Source organism: Ovis aries, chromosome X (genome assembly GCF_016772045.2).
Source record: "Ovis aries strain OAR_USU_Benz2616 breed Rambouillet chromosome X, ARS-UI_Ramb_v3.0, whole genome shotgun sequence".
Lineage (NCBI taxonomy): Eukaryota > Metazoa > Chordata > Mammalia > Artiodactyla > Bovidae > Ovis > Ovis aries.
In genome coordinates, this window is record NC_056080.1 from 64,768,001 (window position 1) to 64,794,237 (window position 26,237).

The window sequence follows — 26,237 nt, forward strand, 5'->3', positions numbered from 1 at the left end:
GCAGAGGCGCCCCCCAACCCCCACCCCTCCGGCTTCCGTTACGCACGCGTGGAGGAAGCGGGTAGGGCAGTCGGGGAAAGGGCGCAAAGAAGGGCGTGTGAAAGAAGCCGCAAAAAGCACAGAGGCGTAACTCCCCCCGCCCCGCCCAACCTTTGCCTCCGCCCCTCTGCCCCGGTCCGAGCTTCAGCCCCATTGGCCCAAGAGTCAAAGGACCGGGCCTGCCCCAAGATATGCCTGCTTCCGGAGCCACGGTAAGGATGGCCAATTGCGATGCCGCTTTCTGGCATATGTTTAGGACACACCGGTGGGGCCTGAAGGGGGTTTGTGCGGCAACCTAAGCAGTTGAGAGTTCAACGGCAGATTTTGGAAATGCCCCCGAAAGGAAAAAGCGGTTCTGGAAAAGGGGGAAAAGGTAGAAACCAAGAAGAAATGGGGTTGGGTGAGGAGCAAGGCGGAGGGAGCAGACCGCCGGGGTCCGGGGCGGAGGCAGCGGGTTGCCAGTGACTAGAGGACTGACCAGGAAGTGATGTTAGAAACAATCAATACAGACTTCAGTTTTTATTTAAAAGCATGGGGATTAGATGGTGGATAGAAGAGGAGAAAGGATTACAAGAAAGTTTGATTTTGTTAGTTTCTTCCGAATGGGCAAAACTTGGGAGTGAGGCTGTCATGAAGGATCCATTAGTTAGGTAAAGCTACAGGGTAGTGAAATTTGGGAAAAAAGAGGTAGAGCAGTTAGTTGACTTTGAGAAGAAGGGACATCTTAAGCTTGACGTCACAGAGATGAAGATGGATGTGGTGATAAAAAGTGGAAGGCAAGAGTAGTTTTTAAAACAGCAGGGCAAGTACTGAGTAGGGGTCTTGAGGACAGTGTTAAGCGTTTGGAATAGTCATTGGGGTGGTAAGAGGGGATGAAACACTTAAAAAAGGATTGCCCTTAGGGCTGAGAGCTTAAGATTGAAGGCTATGAATTTCTGTAGGACACAATCTGCTCAGTCATGATTTACCTAGTACCATATAACTGGCACAATACAGGATTGAGACGAGCTAAGTATAACCTGTAGCCAAGGTTGAGGTTTTGTTGGACAATGATAATAGAAGAAAAGCAACACAAGGGAATTACGAATGCCACTAGGGACACGGTTCAGATGATCAAGCATGGGATCCAGACTGGGAAGGGAAGAAGTTTGATAGCATAGGAGAACATAGGAGGATAAAGGAACTGAATGGGGGGAAGGAGGAGGTGTTTCTGTGACATTAAAGAACCTGTGTTGTGGGAGTGAGGCATGAGAAGGCTGGAAGAACAGAAAGTTGTAGCCAGAGATTGAATTAGTTGTGAGTGGCACAGTTTGATCACATGCCCCTGGGAACAGGTGGCCTGGAGTAAAAGGCATGGGTATTTGGGAGGGAGGTCTAGAAATGTGAGGTTAGGCTGTTGGATGGTTCCTCTGAATAGATAGTGAAGTCACCCAAGATTAGGGCAGTAGTGAGGATGGAAAGGAAGCCTGAAGTTGCTGCCAGAGTTCTCAGTCAGAGGGAGTGAAGGGGCATTCAGAAGATGATAGCATCCATTGGGGCAGGGGGTGGGATGACCAGAAGGCATCTTTGTTCTAGAGAAAATAAGTTTAGTGTAATAAAACTCCTTTGGCAGTAACATTTTCTTAGGCATTTGGTGGTTGGCATTTTGGATATTCAGTTTTGTGGAACATTTATTGAACAACTTTTGGGTGCTCGGCATTGGGGTTCCTAAGACAGGATGGAGTCTCCTGAATAAAATTTTAATGCGTCCCTATTACTTCTAGGATAAATTCCAAGTTCCTTAATGGGGCTCAAAGGCCCTCATGCCCTAACCCTCAGCCACCTCCCCTGGGTTCCTCTCACAGCACTCCCACTTCAGATTTGGCTTCGTCCCTAGTTTCCCCCCACATACTACACTGTTCCCCTACCCTGGAATTCTCCTCACCATTGTCCTGTCTTTGCCTGTTCAGCTCCTACTCATCCAGGAAACCTTCTTTAACTGGCTAAAATGTACCTCTGTGCTTCCACAGCCCCCTATTTATACAGCATAGCTCATCCTCCTGAAATGATCTTTTACATGATTTTACATAACGATATTCCCGAGTAGTATATGAGCCCCCTGAAGGAATGTATTATGCCATTTGGGCTTGTTCATCTTTGTATCTCCAGTGTCTGGAACTTAGTTACTTAGGAAATGTTTATGAACTGAACACTTAAACCAACAATAGTTCTTAGGAACATCAGCCTCTAACAGTAAATATGCTGCCATCAAAACAGAAACTGGCATAGTAGCAAAATGACACAGTAATAAAATGTAAAATACTGCCCATTGTGTTAATCTGAATATTGATAACTTCTTAGGAAGGTTATCAGTAGGCAATGTCATTGACTCCAGGAGTTTGGACATGAATGTATTCTTTACCCAAATATGGGTGGTAGGAAATTTGATCTTTATTTAAAATATATTCTTGGACATTTTACCTCCTATAATTGTGAGTATCCAAGTACATAGCTGCCGTGCTTATTAGAAATCTCACAAGAGCTCCAGGGTTTGCTCTTAGAAGGCAGGATTTCAAACTGGGTCTAGAGAAATCAGGCCAGGTTTTTGGTGCTCCCATTCAACTATTAGCACACTCACTTGTGTATCCATTTTCCATGAAGGGTTTTTGTAAGGCACAAATTTCTTGTTTTAAGAGGTATGTTACAGGTTAATTTCGCTTGATGTAAAGTGTCTGCAGAGTTCCCTTTTGAAGCTTGGTGCTGTGATGGAAGTATCAACTCCTATTGTGTTGAATAATAAGGTGAAAGTGTAGTTTAAATGAGTACTTGTCATCTCTTCTCTAAAGGAAAAGCAGCCTCTGGGAGTGAGAGTTCTGAGAAGAAGGCTCAGGGTCCCAAAGGTGGTGGCAATGCAGTAAAGGTGAGTTACTCTGCTCTTTTCTTTTTTTTTTTTTTTTCATTTTAAATATAAATAACATATACATCTGTTATTTTGGTACACATAAAAGGAAAAGACAGCATGCTTAACTCATCCTAAGGCTAGCCTAATACTGACAGAAGATCAAGATAACACAAAAGTGATGCTCCCTTCGGCAGCACATGTGCTCCCTTCGGCAGCACATATACTAAAATTGGAACGATACAGAGATTAGCATGGCCCCTGCGCAAGGATGACACACAAATTCGTGAAGCGTTCCATATTTTTCAATGTATGGCAAAACCAATACAGTATTGTAAAGTAAAAAAAAAATAAAAAAGTTAAAAAGTTAAAAAAAAAGATAACACAAAAGTGGAAAATAATAGATCACTCACTTATGAAAATAATTCCTTTTAAATATTTCTTAAATGTTTTCTCAGACATCCAGAAATTCTTCATACTCTAGTATTTTTCCTTAAAATATATTAAGTCTTTGCAAGTAAGTGAATGAGTTATTTCTCAGAATGAAATACTACTTGACAAAACCAAGAGCTGAGATGAGCAGGCAAAGGCACGGGTCTCATTAGACAGCTTCCCCACTGGTGAGCTACAAGCCAGAGCCCTGACCATGAAAATTAAGGTGGGAGACAACTGCAAATAATTACTTGAAGTTCTTGACATAGTGCCAGAGGTATGTCTGCCCTGGGAAAATATAATCTGAAATAGAACTATACTGTTTAACACTACATAAAAAGGCAATTTCCATGTTTCAGTCAGGATGTGGGATTCCATACTTTGATTCATTCATTCCTTAAGGATTTAGTGACATCTGCTCTGTGCCAAGCAGTGTAGTAAATTCTGGATATTAAAAAAAACAGGTAAGAGATGGTTCCTGTTATTACAGTCTAGTTGGGAGCAGTTAGGTAAAGAAAGAAATTTCATTGCTATATGAGAAGAGCTATAGTGGAGTTGTAGCATATAAATGCACCTATACGTATGCAGCCAAAAGAAAGAGCGAATGTAAATAGAGAGGGCCATTCTGCCCACTTTTCTACTCAGTGAACCCATAGAAAGATAGAGAGATGGGAGACATGAATTTGCTTTTCATAATAGTTGACCTTCGTTCTCATATGAATATCCCACCATGTGAAGTGGGATTCTGGTATCCAAAGATAATTTTCATAAAACATGGTGCCTAAATGCAAGCCAGCTACTTTGTCCAGGCATCCAGCTGAAGAAGTGGCTTTAAAGAGGCATCTTGCCCTTTCTGGAAACAAAAATAAGTTCAGTGTGGCTATATTTGAGGTATATGGAAAGGTGGTGGTGGTTCAGTCACTCAGTCCTGTCCGACTCTTTGTGACCCCATGGACTGCAGCACGCCAGGCTTCCCTGTCCATCACCATCTCTCAGAGTTTGCTCAAATTCATATCCATTGAGTCTGTGATGGTATTCAACCATTTCATCCTCAGTCAATCCTGCCGTCAATCTTTCCCAGCATCAGAGTCTTTTCCAATGAGTTGGCTCTTTGCATAAGGTGGCCAAAGTATTGGAGCTTCAGCTTCAGCATCAGTCCTTCCAATGAATATTCAGGGTTGATTTCCTTGAGGACTGATTAGTTTGATCTCCTTGCTGTCCAAGGGACTCTCAAGAGTCTTCTCCAACACAAGTTTGAAAGCATCAGTTAGCTAGGAAAGTCAGTTAAGGTTAAACTCTTTTGTTAAACTCTTCCTTTTGAAATAATTTTAGACTCACATTCAGTTGTAGGATAGATGTACTTTTTATACATGTACATGTGCCTTTTATCAGGGGCTTTCCAGATGGTGCTAGTGGTAAAGAACCTGCCTGCTAGTGCAGGAGATAAAATAGCCATGGGTTCAGTCCCTGGGTTAGGAAGATCCCCTGGAGGAGGGCATGGCAACCCACTCCAGTATTCCTGGATAATCCCATGGACAGAGGAGGCTGGCGGGCCACAGTCCATAGGGTCACAAAGAGTCAGACACAACTGAAATGACTTAGCACTATACCTTTTATCCTGTTTTCCCAATGGTAACATCTTACAAAACCCTAGTACATTAGCACAACCAGGAGATTGACGTTGCTACAATCAAGATCCAGACATTTCCATCATCCCTCCTGTTGCCCTTTTATAGCCATACCCACTTCCCCCCTGGATCCCCTACCCTCCATGACCTCAGAGCAGCAGCTAATCTCTTCTCCATTTCTATAATTTTATAATTTCTATATAAGTGGAACGATACAGTGTGTAGCCTTTTGGCGTTGGCTATTTTCACTCACCATAAACCTCTGGCGATTTCATTCCACTTGTGTGTATCCACAGTCTGTTCTTTGTATTACTGAGTAGTGTTCCATGGACACATGAAAGTAGTGTGTTGAACTTTTCACCTGCTAGGGGACTGGTTTGTCTCCAGTGTTTGTGAAGGACCCAGTAGCAGAGGGACCCCAAACCCTTCAGCCTTTTAGGGTCTAGGCTCCTTCCATACCTGCCATTCTGCTCTAGACCACACTCTTGAACCCAGCTCTGCCCTGTGTCACTAGAGCTGCCCAGATTCTGAAACCTACCTTCCGTTCACAGCTTCCTTCCTTCCTCTTGTTTCCCACCTCCCCCAATCCTGTTCTATTCCTCTCCATGCAGACCTCTAGGCCCTCTAGCCTGCCCTGTTCGCTTCACCTTCTCCCAGGCTTTGTGCCTGTTCTCTGAGCCCTGTATGTCTTATAGGCTGGAAGTTAGATGGATCATGGAGCCCTGACTCCTTTCCTTTTGGTGATCCACTATGTCTATCTGCCAGACCACAACTCAGAATAAATCCAGTGATCTCCTTTCTTTACACTCAAACCCAGAACTGCTGAGGCCCACTGGAGAGTCACACAGCCTCGGGGGTTGGGGCCACTGATTCCTCGTCTCTGCCCTGAGCTGGGCCATCAGAACTGCACGGAGATCCCTTGCCACTCGCCTCAAGCCATCCACCACCCTCCTCCAGTCAATCAGCAGACAGCTTTTTCCAGTGGTTCTCAACCTTGGTATACATCAACTTCACCTGGAGAGCTTCTGAAAGTCTCCATGCCTAGGGGTCTACCCCAGACCAGCTGCCTCACAGTCTCGAGGGGTGGGGACTAGATCTTGGTATATTTTTTAGAAGCTCTTGGGGTGATTCTGACATGTGCCAAGGTTGAGAAACACTGATTCAGTCTCGCAGGGTTGGTGTGAAGATTTCATGAGATCACGCATGTAAAGCACTTAGCACAGTTAGTATTAAGTACTCAATAACTGAAATATTGTTATAATTGTAATAACAATTATCAAGAAAATGTAATTCTTCATTATAAGGTCCTGGATCCTCATCATTCTGCAGCATTTAACCCTGTTGCCCATTTCCTCCTTGAAACTTTCTCTTGCCTTGGTTTCTGTTAACACACCTTTCTCTCTACCTGTCTGGTTTTTTATTATGCTTGTTGAGCTTCTTTCTTTGCTTATTAAACACCAGTATTCTCCACCAATGAGTCTTAAGTGTACTTTGCTCTTCTTCTCATTCTGTGTACTTCTCATTCTGTGTAGCCTCCTTGGGTGATCCATCACCTCCCATAGCATCAGCTGCTACCTCCATGCTCATCACTCCCACATTCTCTCTGGAGCTTGGCTCTTTTTTCTCATCTTTTGTCTGTACCACCAGGCATGAAGGATCTTAGTTCCCCGACCAGGGATCGAACCCAGGCCCCCTGCATTGGCAGCATGGAGTCTTAACCACTGGGCTGCCAGGAAAGACCCTTGGTTCTCGTCTAAGATTTCAGTCTCATACAGTTGCCAATTGGTTAGTCACACTTGCAAACTCCACAGGTACTACAGACTCTGTCAAACTGTGTAAAACCAGAATACTTGCTTATTCATTTGTAAAGTGGTAGATTGGATCCCCTTTCTGTGATCACGAATGCTGTGTGCACTTTCCCAGTCATTGAACCAGGTTTGCTCTGTGAATGTAGAAGCAGAAAGAGGGAAACAGTGGAGAAGCAGTTTTAGCCAGGCTAAGATGAGGTCTGAGGAACCATCCTCATCCCCCAACATGTATCTCTCTAGTGTCCAGATTGTCCCTGTCTCCCCTAGGCAGTGCTGGACACATTCTATAGAAGTTTGCCTCTCTGAGCCCTGCTTTTTGACACATTTTTTTCTTTGCTGTGTCTGTCTTCTGTGTAGCTCCTCCAGTCCAGGATTCTGTCATTCCCAGTTTTACTAACTGAACCCTGAGGACATGGTTTGTCTGTCTCTAAATTTATAAGGGAGACATCTTTAGGCCCTACCCTAGTGTATCACCTATAATAAGAAATGAATAATGGATTCTATTTGAGTGAGAAATGGGAAATCCTACAAAACCTATCTTGACAAAAACATTTCTAAGGACATAGTGATTTTTTTAAAAACATGACTTTATATAAATATAAGTTACATTTGAATACTTTTTTAGGGTTGAGTATTCTTAATCTTCAACCTATGATTCTTTTTCTAAGTGTTAAATTGTGGAGGGGCTTTATGCAATTGGCCTCTTTTGGTAAAAAGCATTTCTTTGTGGGTTTTTTTCATATCATTCCACCTCTGATAAATTAATAGGTAACCTTTATTGAGTGCTAGCTGCATCATCTCAGTCTTCACAACACAGTTACTGTTATTTCAGTGCACAAATGGGAAAACATTTAGATATTTAAAACATACCTAAGACCATACAGGAGAGTGGGGATTTGACTCCAGCTCTCAACCATTATCATGTTTCCTCCTCTTGTTATCATTGAGGTACATGGTAAAGGATGGGAGCATTCCTCAGCCAGGTGCCCATTTTCCATCTAAATCTGGGTTCTAAGATACTGTCTTATACAGGAAATGGGTTTTTGCCCCATTGGACTATTGCCCAGTTGGGCAGACTTCCAGAATTTTCCATTGCCATGAGTGAATGCGTTTGTTTGTTTTTTTTTTCCACTAGTATGGGGGTAATCCTGATGTGACTGGTTTATTGTGAGGAAAGAAATCATTTGGGTCTCCAGCTATTACATGAACATGTTTTTTCCTTGTAGGTCAGACACATTCTGTGTGAAAAACATGGAAAAATCTTGGAAGCCATGGAAAAGTTAAAGTCTGGAATGAAATTCAATGAAGTGGCTGCACAATATAGTGAAGATAAAGCCAGGCAAGGGGTATGGTGCATTCATCATTTAAAATGTCTCTTATGGAGGACACACAGCAGTAGGGATTATTTTTGTTTTGCCATTAGTTTTAGGCATATCTTAAAGATCTTAAAAGCAGAAATGTCCAACTTGTGAACAGTTGAATACAGGTCATCTTTGTCTAAACCTTGGCATAACCAAATTTACACAGCTAACAGATACCTAGGGCTTCCCTGGTGGCTCAGATGGTAAAGAATCCGCCTGCAATGAGAGAGACCTGGATTTGATCGCTGGGTTGGGAAGTTCCCCTGAGGAGGGCAGCCAGCAACCCACTCCAGTATTCTTGCCTGGAGAATTCCATGGACAGAGGAGCCTGGAGGGCTACAGTCCATGGGGTCGCAGAGTCAGACACAACTGAGTGACTAAGCAGAGTAGACACCCAGTAACACTGTGAGTGTTTGTGTGTGCAGCCCAGGGTTGGGCCTCTTCCCTATTTTGTGCTCATTGAGTCGTCTTCTCTCCAGCCCAGATGAATAAACCTAGGAACCTTAGCATTCATGTTGTGAAATTTTCAAGCTACAGTAGAACTGTTCCCTCTTCGGGGCCACTTGATATCACGTATCTTTTGGATTTTCCAGGGTGACTTGGGTTGGATGACCAGAGGGTCCATGGTAGGACCATTTCAAGAAGCAGCATTCGCCTTGCCTATAAGTGTGCTGGATAAGCCTGTGTTTACAGACCCTCCAGTAAAGACAAAATTTGGGTATCATATTATAATGGTTGAAGGGAGAAAATAAAATTGTATGAAAGATTACATATGTCTTATACATTATTTCTTTAAAAGGTGTTGAATAATCATTGTATTTTATGAACTCTGTCATTGTGGGTTTGTGGGTACAAAATCAGGTGGGTAAAGGTTGGTGTGCACAACAGTAGGTATTTAGTTGGTAGTTCTCTAAGATAAGTCAAGCAGACTCCTTTTAAACCTGTTAGTCCCTTCCCCAAGAACTGCTTTATCTGATTCTCAGTATATCCCATAAGTTAATTTAGAAAGCTTCTCTAGAAAAGTCAAATATCAGCTCATACAATTCAGACTGAATTGGATATTGAATAGATGGATTAGCATATGAAAATCATAAAATAAGTCTCTAGACACTTGTTTTATAAGGTAGCCAACATTGATCTGCCAGGACAGTTGTTATTAGCTCCACTGTCATAACATAGCACATGGCACATTCAACATTAGGCCATTCAATATTAACTCCTTTCTTTTTAAATAAACGTTTGTTGGAAGAAAAAACACTCAGTTCTTCTGTCAGGTTTTTGTACTAAACAGTAACCGTTGACAGTAACTGCTGATTAAAGGGGAAAATGTTGGAGTTCCCTGGCGATTCAGTGGTTAGGACTCGGAGCTTTCACTGCCAGGGCCTGGGTTTGATCCTTGGTCAGAAAACTAAGATCTCACAAGCCACAGGCCAAAAAAGAAAAAAAAGAAAACAACAGACAGGGAGGGATGTCAGCCTAAAAACGTTCCTTCATCCTCAAATGTATGGGTTACATTATGACAGTCCTCTCCAGGGTCAATGTTCTGGGTATCTACATTTTTTAAATGCCACTTTTATGACATAACAAAAAAGTATATAAATATTATAAATACGATACTACTTCAAAAATCAAAGTTTGCAAGTGCAACTGTGATTATTAATAGTGATTTTTTGAACACACTGTGTTCTCTCTCAGCTGCATTTGACATACCCGCATTATGCCACATAGCAGCAGTTCACCTTAGTTAAGTTTCCCATTTTAGACATTTCTGACCACCTGTGCTTCCATGCAATATTCCCCACTGAGCAGACTAAAGGCTGCCCACTCCCTAGAATACATAGATATGATACAGAGGGATGATCAAAATAGTAGGCATCAGATGAAACTGATGTGATTTAAAACCACATTTAAAACACTCTCTAAATAAGGGCTATAAATTCTGAAAATCGTGAAGAAAATTCTGAAAAGAATGTTCATTTTAAATGAATACATAGAACTACAAAGAACATCAATTATACTGAAATTGAGTAATCAAAATATTGTTTTATATATAGCTCTATTAATACATTGAGATATAGTGGTAGGACTAAAAACCACTGTGAGGGAATTCCCTGGTGGTCCAGTGATTAGGACTCTGCACTTTCACTGCGATGGGCCTGGGTTCAACCCCTAGTCAGGGAATGAAGATCCTCCATGTGACATGGCCAAAATTAAAAAATAAAACCCACCATGATTTTGTGGTGGTGAATATCAATGGTATTTTGAAATTGATGCAATAACTATGGAATCTCTGTGATTTCTGTTAGCAAGAAAGTTGTGGTACTGCTATTTCTGTACTTTGTTGCCAACATTCATAATGAAAGGAAACATTAAATTTCAGATAGAGTACAGTAGTGGGGGAGGAGGGGGAGATGTAACTCTTCCCATCCAGATTCAGACTCTGAATTCTTCAGTTTAAAAATCCCTGCCTTAGATACTGTTTTAACATTTTCCCAATACCTGTATTTCCCCCGCCCTCCCGCACCCCCCAAACTGTCATTATAGGTACTCAAGAAGCACTGTTGTTTTTCAGTGAGAAATACATCTAGGACCTTTAAGTCTTACTCTTCAGATCAAATGGACACAGGCCCTGAAAGCCTCCCGGCAAGCAAATAAATCACGTGGGGGCCTTTTTTTTTTTCATATCAAGTGAGAGAAGAATTTATTAGCTGAATTTTCACAAACATTTGTGTTTGATGGGAGACTTATAAGATGTAGGACACAGCCAATGATGCACTTGCATGACGACAGTCATTCAGTTCTTGTAGGAAAACTGGAACTGGAGTTAGATGCAGACTATGAATTGCTGAATCACAGTATTAACAATGGGATTTTTTTCAATGATACACATTGAATCATATCACCCTCTCTAAAATAAAAGTCGGCCCACTCTTTCCATGGTTCTGCATTAGCAGATTCAACAACTGCAGATCAAAAATATAATTTTCAGAAAGTTCCAAAAAGTAAAACTTGAATTTGCAATGACTTGCAACTATTTACATAGCAGTTATACTGTATTTACAAACTTTGCAATTTACATTTATGTTGTATAAGTGGCGTGGGTGGCTGCAACCAGCTCACTAAGCGTGGGCGAGAAGAGCTATCCCACGTCTGAGGTCAGGAGTAGCGGCCGAGAGTGCCAGGCTGCAATGGCGCCAGAACGGCGGAGAGGAGCTATCCCGCGTCGGAGGTCAGGGGCGGCAGGGAGGAGCCACCCCGCGTCCGGGGTCAGGGGTGGCGGCCTGGAGGAGCAACCCCATGTACAAGGAGCGCTGGCTGCGCAGGCGCAGGAGGGCCTAGAGGAGCTATCCCACGTTGAAGGTCAGGAAGGGCAGTGGTGAGGAGATACCCTTCCTCCAAGGTAAGGAGCAGTGGCTGCACTTTGCTGAAGCAGCCGTGAAGAGATACCCCACGCCCAAGGTAAGAGAAACCCAAGTAAGACGATAGGTATTGCAAGAGGGCATCAGAGGGCAGATACACTGAAATCATACTCACAGAAAACTAGTCAATCTAATCACACTAGGACCACAGCCTTGTCTAACTCAATGAAACTAAGCCATGCCCATGGGGCAACCCAAGATGGGCGGGTCATGGTGGAGAGGTCTGACAGAATGTGGTCCACTAAAGAAGGGAATGGCAAACCACTTCAGTATTCTTGCCTTGAGAACCCCATGAACAGTATGAAAAGGCAAAATGATAGGATACTTAACGAGGAACTCCCCAGGTCGGTAGGTGCCCAACACACTACTGGAGATCAGTGGAGAAATAACTTCAGAAAGAATGAAGGGATGGAGCCAAAGCAAAAACAATACCCAGCTGTGGATGTGACTGGTGATAGAAGCAAGGTCTGATGCTATAAAGCGCAATATTGCATAGGAACCTGGAATGTCAAGTCCATGAATCAAGGCAAATTGGAAATGGTCAAACAAGAGATGCCAAGAGTGAACATCGACATTCTAGGAATCAGTGAACTAAAATGGACTGGAATGGGTGAATTTAACTCAGATGACCATTATATCTACTACTGTGGGCAGGAATCCCTTAGAAGAAATGGAGTAGCCATCATGGTCAACAAAAGAGTCTGAAATGCAGTACTTGGATGCAACCTCAAAAACAACATAATGATCTTTGTCCATTTCCAAGGCAAACCATTCAGTATCACAGTAATCCAAGTCTATGTCCCAACCAGTAACACTGAAGAAGCTGAAGTTGAACGTTTCTATGAAGACCTACAAGACCTTGTAGAACTAACACCCAAAAAAGATGTCCTTTTCATTATAGGGGACTGGAATGCAAAAGTAGGAAGTCAAGAGACACCTGGAGTAACAGGCAAATTTGGCCTTGGAATGCGGAATGAACCAGGGCAAAGGCTAATAGAGTTTTGCCAAGAAAATGCACTGGTCAGAGCAAACACCCTCTTCCAACAACACAAGAGAAGACTCTACACATGGACATCACCAGATGGTCAACACCAAAATCAGATTGATTGTATTCTTTGCAGCCAAAGATGGAGACGCGCTATACAGTCAGCAAAAACAAGACCAGGAGCTGACTGTGGCTCAGATCATGAACTCCTTATTACCAAATTCAGACTTAAATTGAAGAAAGTAGGGAAAACCGCTAGACCATTCATGTATGACCTAAATCAAATCCCTTATGATTATACAGTGGAAGTGAGAAATAGATTTAAGGGCCTAGATCTGATAGACAGAGTGCCTGATGAACTATGGAATGAGGTTTCTGACATTGTACAGGAGACAGGGCTCAAGACCATCCGCATGGAAAAGAAATGCTAAAAAGCAAAATGGCTGTCTGAGAGGCCTTACAAATAGCTGTGAAAAGAAGAGAGTTGAAAAGCCAAGGAGAAAAGGAAAGATATAAGCATCTGAATGCAGAGTTCCAAAGAATAGCAAGAAGAGATAAGAAAGCCTTCCTCAGCAATCAATGCAAAGAAATAGAGGAAAAGAACAGAATGGGAAAGACTAGAGATCTCTTCAAGAAAATTAGAGATACCAAGGGAACATTTCAGGCAAAGATGGGCTCGACAAAGGACAGAAATGGTATGGACCTAACAGAAGCAGAAGATATTAAGAAGAGGTGGCAAGAATACACGGAAGAACTACACAAAAAAGATCTTCACGACCCAGATAATCACGATGGTGTGATCACTCATCTAGAGCCAGACATCTTGGAATGTGAAGTCAAGTGGGCCTTAGAAAGCATCACTATGAACAAAGCTAGTGGAGGTGATGGAATTCCAGTTGAGCTGTTTCAAATCCTGAAAGATGATGCTGTGAAAGTGCTGCACTCAATACGCCAGCACATTTGGAAAACTCAGCAGTGGCCACAGGACTGGAAAAGTTTGAGCATTCTTTGGCATTGCCTTTCTTTGGGATTGGAATAAGAAAGGCAATGCCAAAGAATGCTCAAACTACTGCACAATTGCACTCATCTCACACGCTAGTAACGTAATGCTCCAAATACTCCAAGCCAGGCTTCAGCAATACGTGAACCGTGAACTTCCTGATGTTCAAGCTGGTTTTAGAAAAGGCAGAGGAACCAGAGATCAAATTGCCAACATCCGCTGGATCATGGAAAAGCAAGAGAGTTCCAGAAAAACATCTATTTCTGCTTTATTGACTATGCCAAAGCCTTTGACTGTGTGGATCACAATAAACTGTGGAAAATTCTGAAAGAGATGGGAATACCAGACCACCTGACCTGCCTCTTGAGAAATCTGTATGCAGGTCAAGGAAGCAACAGTTAGAACTGGACATGGTCAAGTCTGTATATTGGCACCCTGCTTATTTAACATATGCAGAGTACATCATGAGAAACACTGGACTGGAAGAAACACAAGCTGGAATCAAGATTGCTGGGAGAAATATCAATAACCTCAGATATGCAGATGACACCACCCTTATGGCAGAAAGTGAAGAGGAACTAAAAGCCTCTTGATGAAAGTGAAAGTGGAGAGTGAAAAAGTTGGCTTAAAGCTCAACATTCAGAAAACAAAGATCATGGCATCCAGTCCCATCACTTCATGGGAAAGAGATGGGGAAACAGTGGAAACAGTGTCAGACTTTATTTTGGGGGGCTCAAAAATCACTGCAGATGGTGACTGCAGCCATGAAATTAAAAGATGCTTACTCCTTGGAAGAAAAGTTATGACAAACCTAGATAGCATATTCAAAAGCAGAGCCATTCCTTTGCCGACTAAAGTCCATCTAGTCAAGGCTATGGTTTTTCCAGTAGTCCTGTATGGATGTGAGTTGGACTGTGAAGAAGGCTGAGCACCGAAGAATTGATGCTTTTGAACTGTGGTGTTGGAGAAGAGTCTTGAGAGTCCCTTGGACTGCAAGGAGATCCAACCAGTCCATTCTGAAGGAGATCAGCCCTGGGATTTCTTTGGAAGGAATGATGCTAAAGCTGAAACTCCAGTACTTTGGCCACCTCATGCGAAGAGCTGCCTCATTGGAAAAGACTCTGATGCTGGGAGGGATTGGGGGCAGGAAAAGGGGACGACAGAGGATGAGATGGCTGGATGGCATCACTGACTAGATGGACGTGAATCTGAGTGAACTCCGGGAGTAGGTGATGGACAAGGAAGACCTGGCATGCTGCGATTCATGGTGTTGCAAAGAGTCGGACACGACTCAGCGACTGAACTAAACTGTATAAGTAATCTAGAGGTGATTTAAAATATAATACATGTGAGAATGTATGTAGGATATATGTAAATACTACATCATTTTATATGAGCAAATTGAGCATCTGTGGACTCTAGTATTTGCAGAAAATCCTACAAGCAATCCCCCTTGGATTTGAGGGACACCTGTAATAATTTCTTTTGGTAAGAGCAAAGTTTTGTACTATCAATAGGTAACCTATTATTTAAGCTTCAGCTCATCTTTTTCAAGCTTCTATCTGTATATTTTATAATACGTATAACAGTAACGTGTACTACATGTCATTTACAAGTAGCTTTCATATGTGTGTGTGTTAGTTGCTTAGTCATGTCCGACTCTTTGTAACCCCATAGACCACAGCCCACCAGGCCCCTCCATCCATGGGATTCTCCAGGCAAGAACACTGGAGTGGGTTGCCATTTCCTTCTCCAAAATAAACTAGAGAAATAAAGAAAATTTGCTCAGTCGTGTCCAACTCTACGACCCCATGGACTGTAGCCTACCAGGCTCCTCCATCCACGGAACATTCATATGTGTGTATGTGATTTAAAAAATCTTTGTCTCTAGTTACCGGCAACATGGCTCCCTTGGAATCTATGTAGTAATTTGGCCTTTTTTATGGTAATGATATGATTGGTGGCTGAGGGCCCCTCAAGAGCTTCAGGATGGGGACTGGTCACCAGAAAGAATTAGTGGCTTGGAACTCTTGGCCCCACCCCCTGGCCTCTAGGGAGAAGAGAGGTGCTAGAAATAGTTATTTACCAATGGCCAGTGATTTAAATGATTTAAACAATCATGCCTACACAATGAAACCTCTGTGAAAATATTCTAAATGACAGGGTTCAGAGAGCTTCAGGTTGGTGAACACATCAAGGTGCTGGAAGTGTGACCATGCCACAGAAGCTCACACACACCTCATTCTCCATATCTTGCCCCATGCATCTCTTTCATTTGGCTGTTTCTGAGTTGTAGTTATTAAAACCAGTAATAATAGGTTTTCCTAAGTTCTATGCACCGCTCAAACAAATTACTGAACCTGAAGCAGCAGCCATCCTCAGGAACACTCCATTTGTAGCCAAGCTGAAGAGAAGTGTGGATAACATGGGACTCTAATACTAGTAACTGGCATCTGACGTGAGGGCAGTCTTATGGGAGTGAGTCCTTAAACCTGTGTGCAGTTTGACTCTAGTCCAGGGAGTGTCAGAATTGAGTTCAATTGTAGAATAGCCAGTTGGTGTCTGCAAAGAAATGGAGAACTGCTAAGGTGTGGAAAAACCCCACATTTGGTGTCAGAAATGTTGTGAGTAAAAGCAGCTCAGTTATTATAGTGGCTTGTTACTAGGTAACACATGGTTAACAATCCATTTCACCCTTTACTGTGTGATCTTGGGCAGGTCACAGTCTCACCAAGCCATTTCAATTAAAAAATGGAAATGCTACCCTTGACCTCAAAGGATTATGGTAAGGATTAAACAAGAAACCTATGTAGAGTACCTAATACACAGATGGTACTTGATAAACTCTCCAGTGATAGAGCACAGAATGCTATGCTGCACTTTTTATTTTTAGGAGGGAACCAGACTCCTTTTCAGTCTACAACCTGAAGATATGATGTGTGGTATGGTGGTGACTGACGGATGGTCAAATGGTCTGCAAAGGGACTCTAGGGTAGGGCACTAGTGATAAAGCAGCTCAGCACCAGGTACCTTACCCCAGGCTGGCTGTAGTAAACCAACAGCCTACATGCTAGTGCATGTTAAGTGGGTCTTAGATCTGGAATACTAATGACAGACTTCTGCCTAAGTGATTTTTACATGCATTTGTCAATATCAACCATCTCAGTGAAAGAAACTGAATGAAAAATGCTTGAGAAAAGTAACTTTAATATTATTAATATCTGGACTATGATGTACAAAATTGACATTCTCAGAGTAAAATTTAAAATGGCCAGAGTAATGTTACAAAAACTTCTCTAGAAATAACATAGTTCTATTAAGTTTACAGAGTATGCCTAAAAGAAAAATATAAGAATACTTGAGTAAAGAAATATTAACCTAGCGCTCAGAATACCAAAATAGATGTATGATGGAAAGCAGGTAAATACAAAATTTGCAAAAAAAGTTAGAACAAAAACTCACTTTTTGAGTTCTCTCACCTTAAGCCTGAAGGCTTCATGCTCCCAAAGAATCCAATTATGGGAACAAATTACCTCATACTCAAGTTTTGCTCTAAAATACTATAAAACAGGTTTTATTCTCAAGTTTTATTAAGTTGTTTATATAAACTTAAAGTCATGAGCATGACTTCAGGATCTGAGCTTTTTATGTCAAGTGCTTTAACTAAGCAGTCTAAGGCCTCCTGTATTTTTCCACACTCTTTCAGTTCTTTTCCATGCAAGACAAGAGTGTCATAGTCATTCACAGCCTCCATTGCCTCATCCTGGGGAGAGTCAACCAACTGTCCACCAGACAAAGGCTCAGGGTCACCTGGAGAGGTCTCCTGAGCCAGGGCACCAGGCTTAGATGTACTTAATTGACTGGATTTATTTTCTGAAGACAGTGTTTCTCTGGAAGGATCTTCTTTTGTATGCTCTGGGGCTTCGTCACCGCTCTCCTCTGCTCCTTCCTCCAGATTATCTTCAACAACCTTTGCTTCACTGCTGTTGTCAAGTCTTTCCTCCATATCCTCCACGTGGTCTAAAACCACATTAATAAGAGACCTCCTAGAAGCCAGGGATCTTCTAGAGTTTACAGACTTATTTATACTTTCAGATATTTTAGGTGAAAAGAAACTTCCAGGTGGACTGATGTCATTTTTGGGAGTTGAGGCATCAAATTGTTTTACAGATAAAAATGGGAAGGGAGATGTGTTGAATGGATTTGTGCTTGAAGTATCTTTAAAAGTATGTTCACCTTCGTCATCTGAATCAATTCGTCTGGCTTTTCTTCTGATTTTCACATAAACTATTTCTGGCTCATCATCTTCCTCAGAAAGATCCACACTGAGACATGCTTTGCTATGCACTGACTCTGCTCTGGAATTAGCTGCAGAGCCACACAAGCTATTTTCTTTCTCCACGTGCTCCAAAAACTGACTGGAAAGATTTTGTCCATTGTCTGCAGAGTCTTCCAAGAAAAGATTGAAATCACATGCATACTGTGCTGAAGAGGCTAAAGGTTCCTCTTCCAATTTGGCCTCATTTGTTTGAGCATCCTGCAGTGCACTGTGGGCTGCTGCTAAGTCATCATCAGCTATTTTAATAACAGATACATTCGATTCTGGCCTTTGATATTCCTTTGTTTTGGGATTAGCAGGCGAGGGATTGCAGTGATGTAAAATCTCATCATCCTCTAGTTGATCTAGATTTGGTCCAAGATCAACACTGGCTGACTTGCTAGGTAAATAATTAAAACTTCCCAGAGGGCTCTCTTGCTCTGACTCCTGCATAAACCCCTCTTGTGATGCCTCTTTTTGTAGCGCCATCCCTGATAAAGAGTCAGGGAAAATCTCTTCGACATCTCCACACCCCTTGGGTAAACTAGTGACAAAGTCATCATCAAATGTACTTACACATGGGTGCTTACCATCTTGTAGGATGGTATCATTCATCTTTGTCCTGGAGAGATCTTTCTCACCCTCTTTGGGCAGATCATCAATGATTACGCTGGCCATTAGAGAACTGATTTCTTCTTCCTGGGTGTGATAAATAGGTAGACGAGATGAAGGCTGAGGCTGTGGTTTATTTACTTCGGGATGTTTCTTCTTTGTTTGATATACAGGTTCTCTCAGCCAGATGCCCTCATTCCCCGTTTTTTGTCTTTCCATTAAGAGCTCTGTATTTTGAGACTCGCATTCAACAAGGAATTGAGCTTTCTGAACCCTTTGTTGAATATAGTGAGAGTCTTTGATCACATCAAGCTCTTCTTTAACAGACAGGTCACGTGTGTACATCAAGTCATGGTCTGAGATTCCAGCGATCCTCAAAGAGTGCAGGAAGGCAATATGTTCATCTAGGTTCTTATCAGATCTCCTCTGAGCAGCATGCAAAGACTGAAGCTGCAGCTGAGTTGCAGAGTTCTGAAAATCCTCAATTGTAAAGAGCTCTCTCAATTCTTGTTTACTAAAATATCGGAAAGGGTTCTTCTTATCACCAGTAGTTTGTCTTATTAATGAGTCCTTGAAAACCTGTCTTCTGTATATTTTTTCCTCTACAGTTCCACAAGTGATGAGCCTATAAACTACAACATTTTCTTTCTGTCCAATTCGGTAAACCCTATCCACAGCTTGAGCATCAGTTGCAGGATTCCAGCTAGGGTCAAAGATGACCACTCTGCTTGCTGCAGTTAGTGTTAAGCCAACACCACCTACTTGAGTGGTAAGCAGAAAAACAGAGTAATCTTTATTTTGCTGGAATAAACTAATTCTTTTTTCTCGTTCCACAAGATGAGTAATTGTTCCATCGATTCGCAATATCTTAAAGTGCCTATTCTTTAAGAGACGTTCAATGATGTTTAGAATTCGTCTTGACTGGGAAAACACCAGAGTTTGATGCCCTTCATCTCGCAGTTTCTTAAGCAGGTCCATTAGAAATACCATTTTTCCAGATTCTTCCATCAGTGTATCATCACTTATTTGATCAATATGGTCTACATCTGAGGAATCTTCCCCTTCAATTTCATCCTGAACAGAGAATTTGGCAGCTCCTAGATTCAGCAAACCACAAGCTCGTGCAGATAGCAGCCTAGGATGATCACAGAGCTTCTTTAAGACACCCAGCTCAGCCAAAGGTGAGCGTGTCTCCATTAACAACTCCTTGATATGATCTAGAGACACAAATTTCCTGTATATTTCTTCTTGTAAAGGTACAAGACGTATCCAAATAATTAAATCATTTTTCCTGGAAAGGGAAGGCATTTCACATATGGCACCAACATCCGGACTCTTTTCACTAAGCTGGGCCTCTGGGTTGCTTGACTTTTTCTTCTGTACCTCTTCTTTAGTCCTCCTGAGAAAATAGGGCTTTATGATTGCCATTAAGTTTTCAGATATTTTAAATCCCAAAGCTTTTTCCTGTGGGGTAGCATCCTTCTCTCTTGCTCTAGTAATAGGATTTTCATACTCCATTTTAAAAGTTCTTAATGTTCCTAGCAGGGACCCTTGACAAGCAAAATCAAATAGGGACCATAGTTCTTGTAAATTATTCTGGATTGGGGTTCCTGTGAGGAGGATGCGATTACTGGCAGGGATTGCACGAGCACATATTGCTGACTTGGTAGATGAGGTTTTTATTTTATGTGCTTCATCAAGGATGACATAGTCCCACAAAAACTCTTGGCCATTCAAGCTGGAAAGCTGCTGCCAATTATTGATTAACATTTGGTATGTGGTGATAATGACACCATTCCTTTGCTGAATCCGACAGAGGTTTCTGGTACGTTCATCCTTGCTAGGACCATGAAAGGTTTTGACTCTCATTCCTGGAGTCCACTTGACAAATTCTCTTAGCCATATGCTGATAAGACTGGTTGGCATGATCAGAAGCACATGGTTCACAAGTGAAGCATCAAACATACCAGAAAGGAAAGCAATAATTTGAACAGTCTTTCCTAACCCCATATCGTCTGCCAGAATGCCACCTTTCCTTCCATCCCTATACAGGCTATAGAGGAAAGCTACACCTTCCTTCTGGTACTCATATAGTTGGTTGTGCAGTTCTTGATAAAGCAGCAGGCCAGAGTTGCACACATCTATGAATTCATCATCTCCATGTTCTGCCAACTCCTCCAAGGCTTCCTGTATTTTTTGGATTCTGCTCATCACCTTTTCGTTAGGAAAAATGTCCTTTGCCAAGTTGAAAAGTTTAAGTGCTTCTTCCAGATCTCCATTCTTAGTTGCTTCTTTGGCCTCCTTCACATATCTGTAAAAATAAGGTTTAAAAAAGCTATGCATACATAGAGAGAGACTGATAGGTAGAAGATTAGAAAGGAAACAAATTGAACATTCAGTCTAAGAATGCTTTAGAGTCCATTTTGGAACCCAAACCATAGTTGAGCTTTCAATATCCTCAATTCAGGATGGGAAAGATTAGCACAGAAGATACCAATGAAAGCTGGCATCACTTAAGACACAAATATCCACCAAACCCTGCTAGCAACAACTTCAGGTACTAATTGTAGGAAATAACCAACCTATATTGTGGGAGCATGGAAATAAGAACATACATAAGCACTTCTCAGGCCTTATTTTTCTAGATCTCTGTGATACATTTCACACTGTTGATCACTCTGTCCTTGCAAATCCCTCCCTCCACTGGATTCATATAGATTCCTCCTGGTTTCCTCCCCCATCATTAGCCATTTCCTCTTTGTGTCTTTCTTAGGTTCCTATTCTTCCTCCCCAAAGGCTCAGTCCTAGCCCTCTTCTCACTCCTTTTCCTTTCTCCTTATTGTCTCCTAGAGCTTCCACTCCCACCTATGTGTTCCTAACTCCCCAAACACTTTCTCCAACCCAAGGCTTGCCCTCAAGCTCTAGTCTAGACCCATATTCCAACTGCCTTCTGTACATCTCCACTTGAAAGTTTTACAGGCACCTCCAATTCAATTAATTTCAAATTAAACTTATTATTTCCCCTCTTAAGGCGTGCTTCTCTGTTTGTATGGTAATAAATGACAGTAACATCCACTCAGCCATACAAGCTAAAAATCTGAAGATCATCCTTGACTCCAACCCAAACGAGTGATCCTTGACTTCTCTTTCTAACCACCTCATCCCTTAGCCAACAGTCTCCCAAGCCCTCCTAACTTTATTTCCCAAAAATAACCTGTGTCTTGCTCTCTTATCTCTACCACTACTGTGGTTCAAGTCACCATCATCTCTGGATTGGATAACTGCAACTTCCTACTCATCGGTTTCCCTACATCCACTCTTGGCCCCTCCAACATATTCTCTGCACAGGAGCCAGAGATATTGTCTTAAAACATAAAAGAAATTGTGAGTCCTTTGCTTAAAAGTCTTCAGTGGTTTACAGTTGATAGATTTTGAAAGGGTGCCACAACAATTCACTGAGGAAAGAGTAGTCTTTTCAACTAAATATCCATGTGCAAAAGAATGAAACTGGTCCCCTACCTCACAACATACACAAAAATTAATTCAAAATGAATCAAAGACCTAAATATAAATGCTGAAACCACAAAACTCTTAGAAGAAAGTTAGGTGTAATAGGTATAACTCTGTCATGACCTTGGATTTGGCAATGGTTTCTTAGATATGATGCCAAACACATGTGCAACCAAAGTAAAAAATAAATTGGGCTTCATAAAAGCTAAAAACATTTGTGCTTCAAAGGATGCCATGAAGAAAGTGAAAAGACAACCCAAGGAATGAGAGAAAATACTTGCAAATCTTGTACCTGATAAAGGATTTGTACCTAGAATATACAAAGAACTCTTACAACTTAATAATTAAAAGACAAAGAGGGACTTCCCTGGTGGTCCAGTGGTTAGGACTCAACACTTTCACTGCCACAGCCCTGGGTTCAATCCCTCATCAGGGAACTAAGATCTCACCCCCCCCCGAAAAAAAGACAAGTAACCCAATTAAAATGGACAAAGTATCTGACTATTTCTCCAAAGAAGATATACAAATAGCTTACAACCACATGAAAAGATGCTCAACATTATTAGTCATCAGGGAAAATGCAAACCAAAACCACAATAACACTTCATGCCCATTAGGATGACTAGAATCAAAAAGAGAAAATACCAAGGGTTGACAGCAACATGAAAAAGTGGAAAAATTGAAACTCTATAACACTGCTGGTAGGAATGTAAAATGGAGTTGATGCTTCAGAAATTAGTCCATCAGTTCCTTAAAAAGGTACACATAGAGTTACCATGTAATTTAGGAATTCTACTCCCAGGTATATACCCAAGAGAAATGAAAACATTTGGTCACAGAAAATCTTGCACATGAATATTCACAGCAGTATTATATTATTCACTAAACCAAAAGGGGAAATAACACAAATGTCCATCAAATGATGATATACCAGATAAAAAGGTGATATGCCCATATAAGGGAATACTATGCAGCCATAAAAAGGAATGAAATAATGCTACAGCATGAATGAGTCTTAAAAATATTTTGCTACATGAAATAATAAGCCAATCACTCATTGATACAGAGAACAAATTAGTGGTTACCATTGGGGAGAGGAATGGGGGTCATGGTGGGCAACATAGGGGTAAGGGATTAAGAGGTACTATCAAGTATAAAATAAGCTACAAGGGTATACTATACAACACAGGAAATATAACCAAAATTTTATAATAACTATAAATGGACTATAAGCTTTAAAAATTGTGAATCACTAAATCATACACCTGTAACTTACATAATATTGTACATTAACTGTACATAAAAAAGCCAGTCACAAAAGGGCATATATTTTATCATTCTATTTATATGAAATGTCCAGGTTAGGCAAATTCACAGAGAAAGTAGATTAGTGGTTGCCAGGGGCTGGCGGCTGGGGCATTCATGGACTGGAGAGGGTATGATGGCTGAAAGGTAAGGAATTTCTTTTAAGGGTGATGAAAATGTTCATGTTTGGGATCGCATGTACACCCGTGGTGGATTCATGTCAATGTATGGCAAAACCGGTACAGTATTATAAAGTAAAATAAAGTAAAAATAAAAAGTTAAAAAAAAAAAACTAACTGTGGTGATGGGGTGCACAACTCTGTGAACATACTAAAAATTATTAAACTATACTCTTTTACGGTTTGAGAATGGAATGGTACATCAACAAATCTGCTAACAACAACAAAATCTTCAGTGGCTTCCTATGGCCTAAGAATGAAGTTTAAGCTCTGTAGCCTGGCATTCCAGGCCCTGACTGATACAGCCAGGAAATGCTGATCTCTCTGCCTTAACTTCTGCCACTTCCTGCCTCAAACATTTTCTTTTAACCCCTTATGTCCATCATACTACTTTGTCCTCTAAAACTTAGCCTCATACTACCTTCCTCTTCTGGACTATACTCTTCTCCAAGCTGACCTCACTTATTCTTTAAGACACTGTTTCTCAATGTTCTGCACAATCTCCTGGCTGCTGCTGCTGCTAAGTCGCTTCAGTCGTGTCTGACTCTCTGTGACCCCACAGACGGCAGCCCACCAGGCTCAGCCATCCCTGGGATTCTCCAGGCAAGAACACTGGAGTGGGTTGCCATTTCCTTCTCCAATGCATGAAAGTGAAAAGTGAAAGTGAAGTCGCTCAGTTGTGTCTGACTCTTCACAACCCCATGGACTACAGCCTACCAGGCTCCTCCACCCATGGGATTTTCCAGGCAAGAGTACTGGAGTGGGTTGCCATTGCCTTCTCCACAATCTCCTGGAGGGCTTGTTAAAACACAGATTGCTAGACCCCAACATCAGATTTTCTGATTCTGTAGTGAGGCCCAAGAATTTGCAGTTCTACAAAGCTGCTTTAAGATCAGGCCTCACCTGTGGTTCCTCTAGGATGCCTTTCATCCCTACCCTCCCCCATCAGTTGTTCCACCTCAATATTCCCCTATATGTTCATCTCTATCAGTACATTTAGCACACTGTATTAAAATCACCATGAAACAATCTAGCTGTATTACAAATGTATGAAACAACCTCACTGAAGAGGTTGGAGGGAAAATGTGCTGACCTAAGTAACCTAGGAAATGAATGAAGTCTGTAAGAGTAAAACCAAAAGAACCATAAGCATGTACTCTAGTGGATACAGTTGTTTCCCATGGGAGTATGAGGTAAAAGTTCTGATATGAAATGCATGTATGCTAGAGTTAAAGAATTAAGTAAATGGATGGCAGATAATGGGAGCCATGTTTCTCATTGTTGGAATGGGAGTTTACAGACTGGTTAAGAGAAGGTTACAATGATCCAGGCGGTAATGGATCAGAATTAGAAACATCACTATAAACCTATGTTCAACATAAATACAGATCAGTTCAGTTCAGTAGCTCAGTCGTGTCCAACTCTTTGTGACCCCACAGACTACAGCACGCCAGGCTTCCCTGTCCACCACCAACTCCCAAAGCTTGCTCAAACTCATGTCCAAGTCGGTGATGCCATCTAGATAGATAAACACAGATAGTTACAGCTAAAAATATTTATAGATGTGGATATACATGGGTTAGTATATATATAAATACACATATTTCCTCGCTCTATCAGCTAAGAGGGCCTAGAAGCAAGGAAACCCCAGCAGTAACAAGCACATCAAGCACCCAGATCTTGATTTCTAGTACCATTTGCCAATAAAAGGACCAGACCTCCTTGGAAAAATGGCATTCTAGGGTTATGGCAAGAAATCTATAAGATGAGCCTGGAGCATGCTGTATTGTCAGAAAGTAAGGAAGTGGTCAAATACAAACAACATCCCACAATGATAGGAGTATGTCAGAGACACAAGTGCCAAATGAAAGAGCTCCCAATGGTCAAAGCCAGAACAATTTGAGCAATATAATAAAGTAGTATTGGGTTATAACTCAAAGTATAAAATAAATATTCATGAGTCCACAGATATATTAGTCCAATATAAATGAGTGAATAAGTATAGGAAATGAGGCAAATCTCCTGTGCAGAAGAATTTCAAATAATTTATACAGATACTCTACCCTCAGGAAAATGAAGCATAATTCCTAATCCTTAACTGTGTAGTACACATAGTAACATCCTTCCAAAGAGTACAGTATGGAAAAGTGCAGTACAGAAAAGAGTACCTTTAAAGTGAAGAAACTGGGAATTTCCTGGTGGGCCAGTGGTTAGGACTCCGTGCTTCCACTGCAGGGGGCACGGGTTTGGTCCCTGGTCGGAGAACTAAGATCCCACAAACCATGTAGTGTGGCCAAAAACAAAACAAAAATAAAATGAATAATCTGGCAAACAGTACCTCAGCCAGGTGACTACAGTCAACATCAACAGTGATAAGTCATGTGGGTAATATGTACCCTTTTTTGGTTTCCCTGATAGCTTAGTTGGTAAAGAATCCGCCTGCAATGCAGGACACCCTGGTTCGATTCCTGGGTCAGGAAGATCTGCTGGAGAAGGGATTGGCTACACACTCCAGTATTCCTGGGCTTCCCTTGTGGCTCAGCTGGTAAAGAATCTGCCTGCAATGTGGGAGACCTGGGTTTGATCCCTGGGTTGGGAAGATCCCCTGGAGAAGGGAAGGGCTACCCACTCCAGTATTCTGGCCTGGAGAATTCCATGGACTGTAGAGTCCAAGGGGTCGCAAAGAGTAAGACACGACTAAGTGACTTGTACTTTCACTTTGACATGATTTAATGAAAAGGGTAATTTACCTCTGTAGTCTCC

The 26,237-nt window shown here is 41.7% G+C and overlaps 2 protein-coding genes and 2 non-coding genes across 4 annotated transcripts in view; 3 read left to right on the forward strand and 1 right to left on the reverse strand.

Annotated features, from left to right (window-relative positions):
- The first annotated feature begins 316 nt into the window (after window positions 1-316).
- Window positions 317-8,915, forward strand: PIN4 (peptidylprolyl cis/trans isomerase, NIMA-interacting 4). The gene is made up of 4 exons (XM_004022182.5): window positions 317-412; window positions 2,865-2,938; window positions 8,012-8,131; window positions 8,740-8,915. Exons 1-4 carry the CDS (start codon window positions 370-372, stop codon window positions 8,896-8,898), a joined length of 396 nt encoding a protein of 131 aa, XP_004022231.1. The 5' UTR covers window positions 317-369; the 3' UTR covers window positions 8,899-8,915.
- Window positions 3,120-3,223, forward strand: LOC114111865 (U6 spliceosomal RNA). Its single transcript, XR_003587598.1, has one exon. It is a non-coding gene; the product is annotated as a U6 spliceosomal RNA (small nuclear RNA).
- Window positions 8,916-10,254: 1,339 nt separating the features above from the next.
- On the forward strand, window positions 10,255-10,327 carry TRNAE-UUC (transfer RNA glutamic acid (anticodon UUC)). Its single transcript has one exon. It is a non-coding gene; the product is annotated as a tRNA-Glu (tRNA).
- Window positions 10,328-16,737: 6,410 nt separating this feature from the next.
- ERCC6L (ERCC excision repair 6 like, spindle assembly checkpoint helicase) overlaps window positions 16,738-26,237 on the reverse strand; it is a 31,668-nt gene continuing 22,168 nt past the window's right edge. Inside the window, exon 2 of the mRNA XM_004022183.6 lies at window positions 16,738-20,791. Coding sequence (XP_004022232.3) covers window positions 17,131-20,791 — 3,661 coding nt within the window. The 3' untranslated portion in view covers window positions 16,738-17,130. The remainder of the gene's footprint in view (window positions 20,792-26,237) is intronic.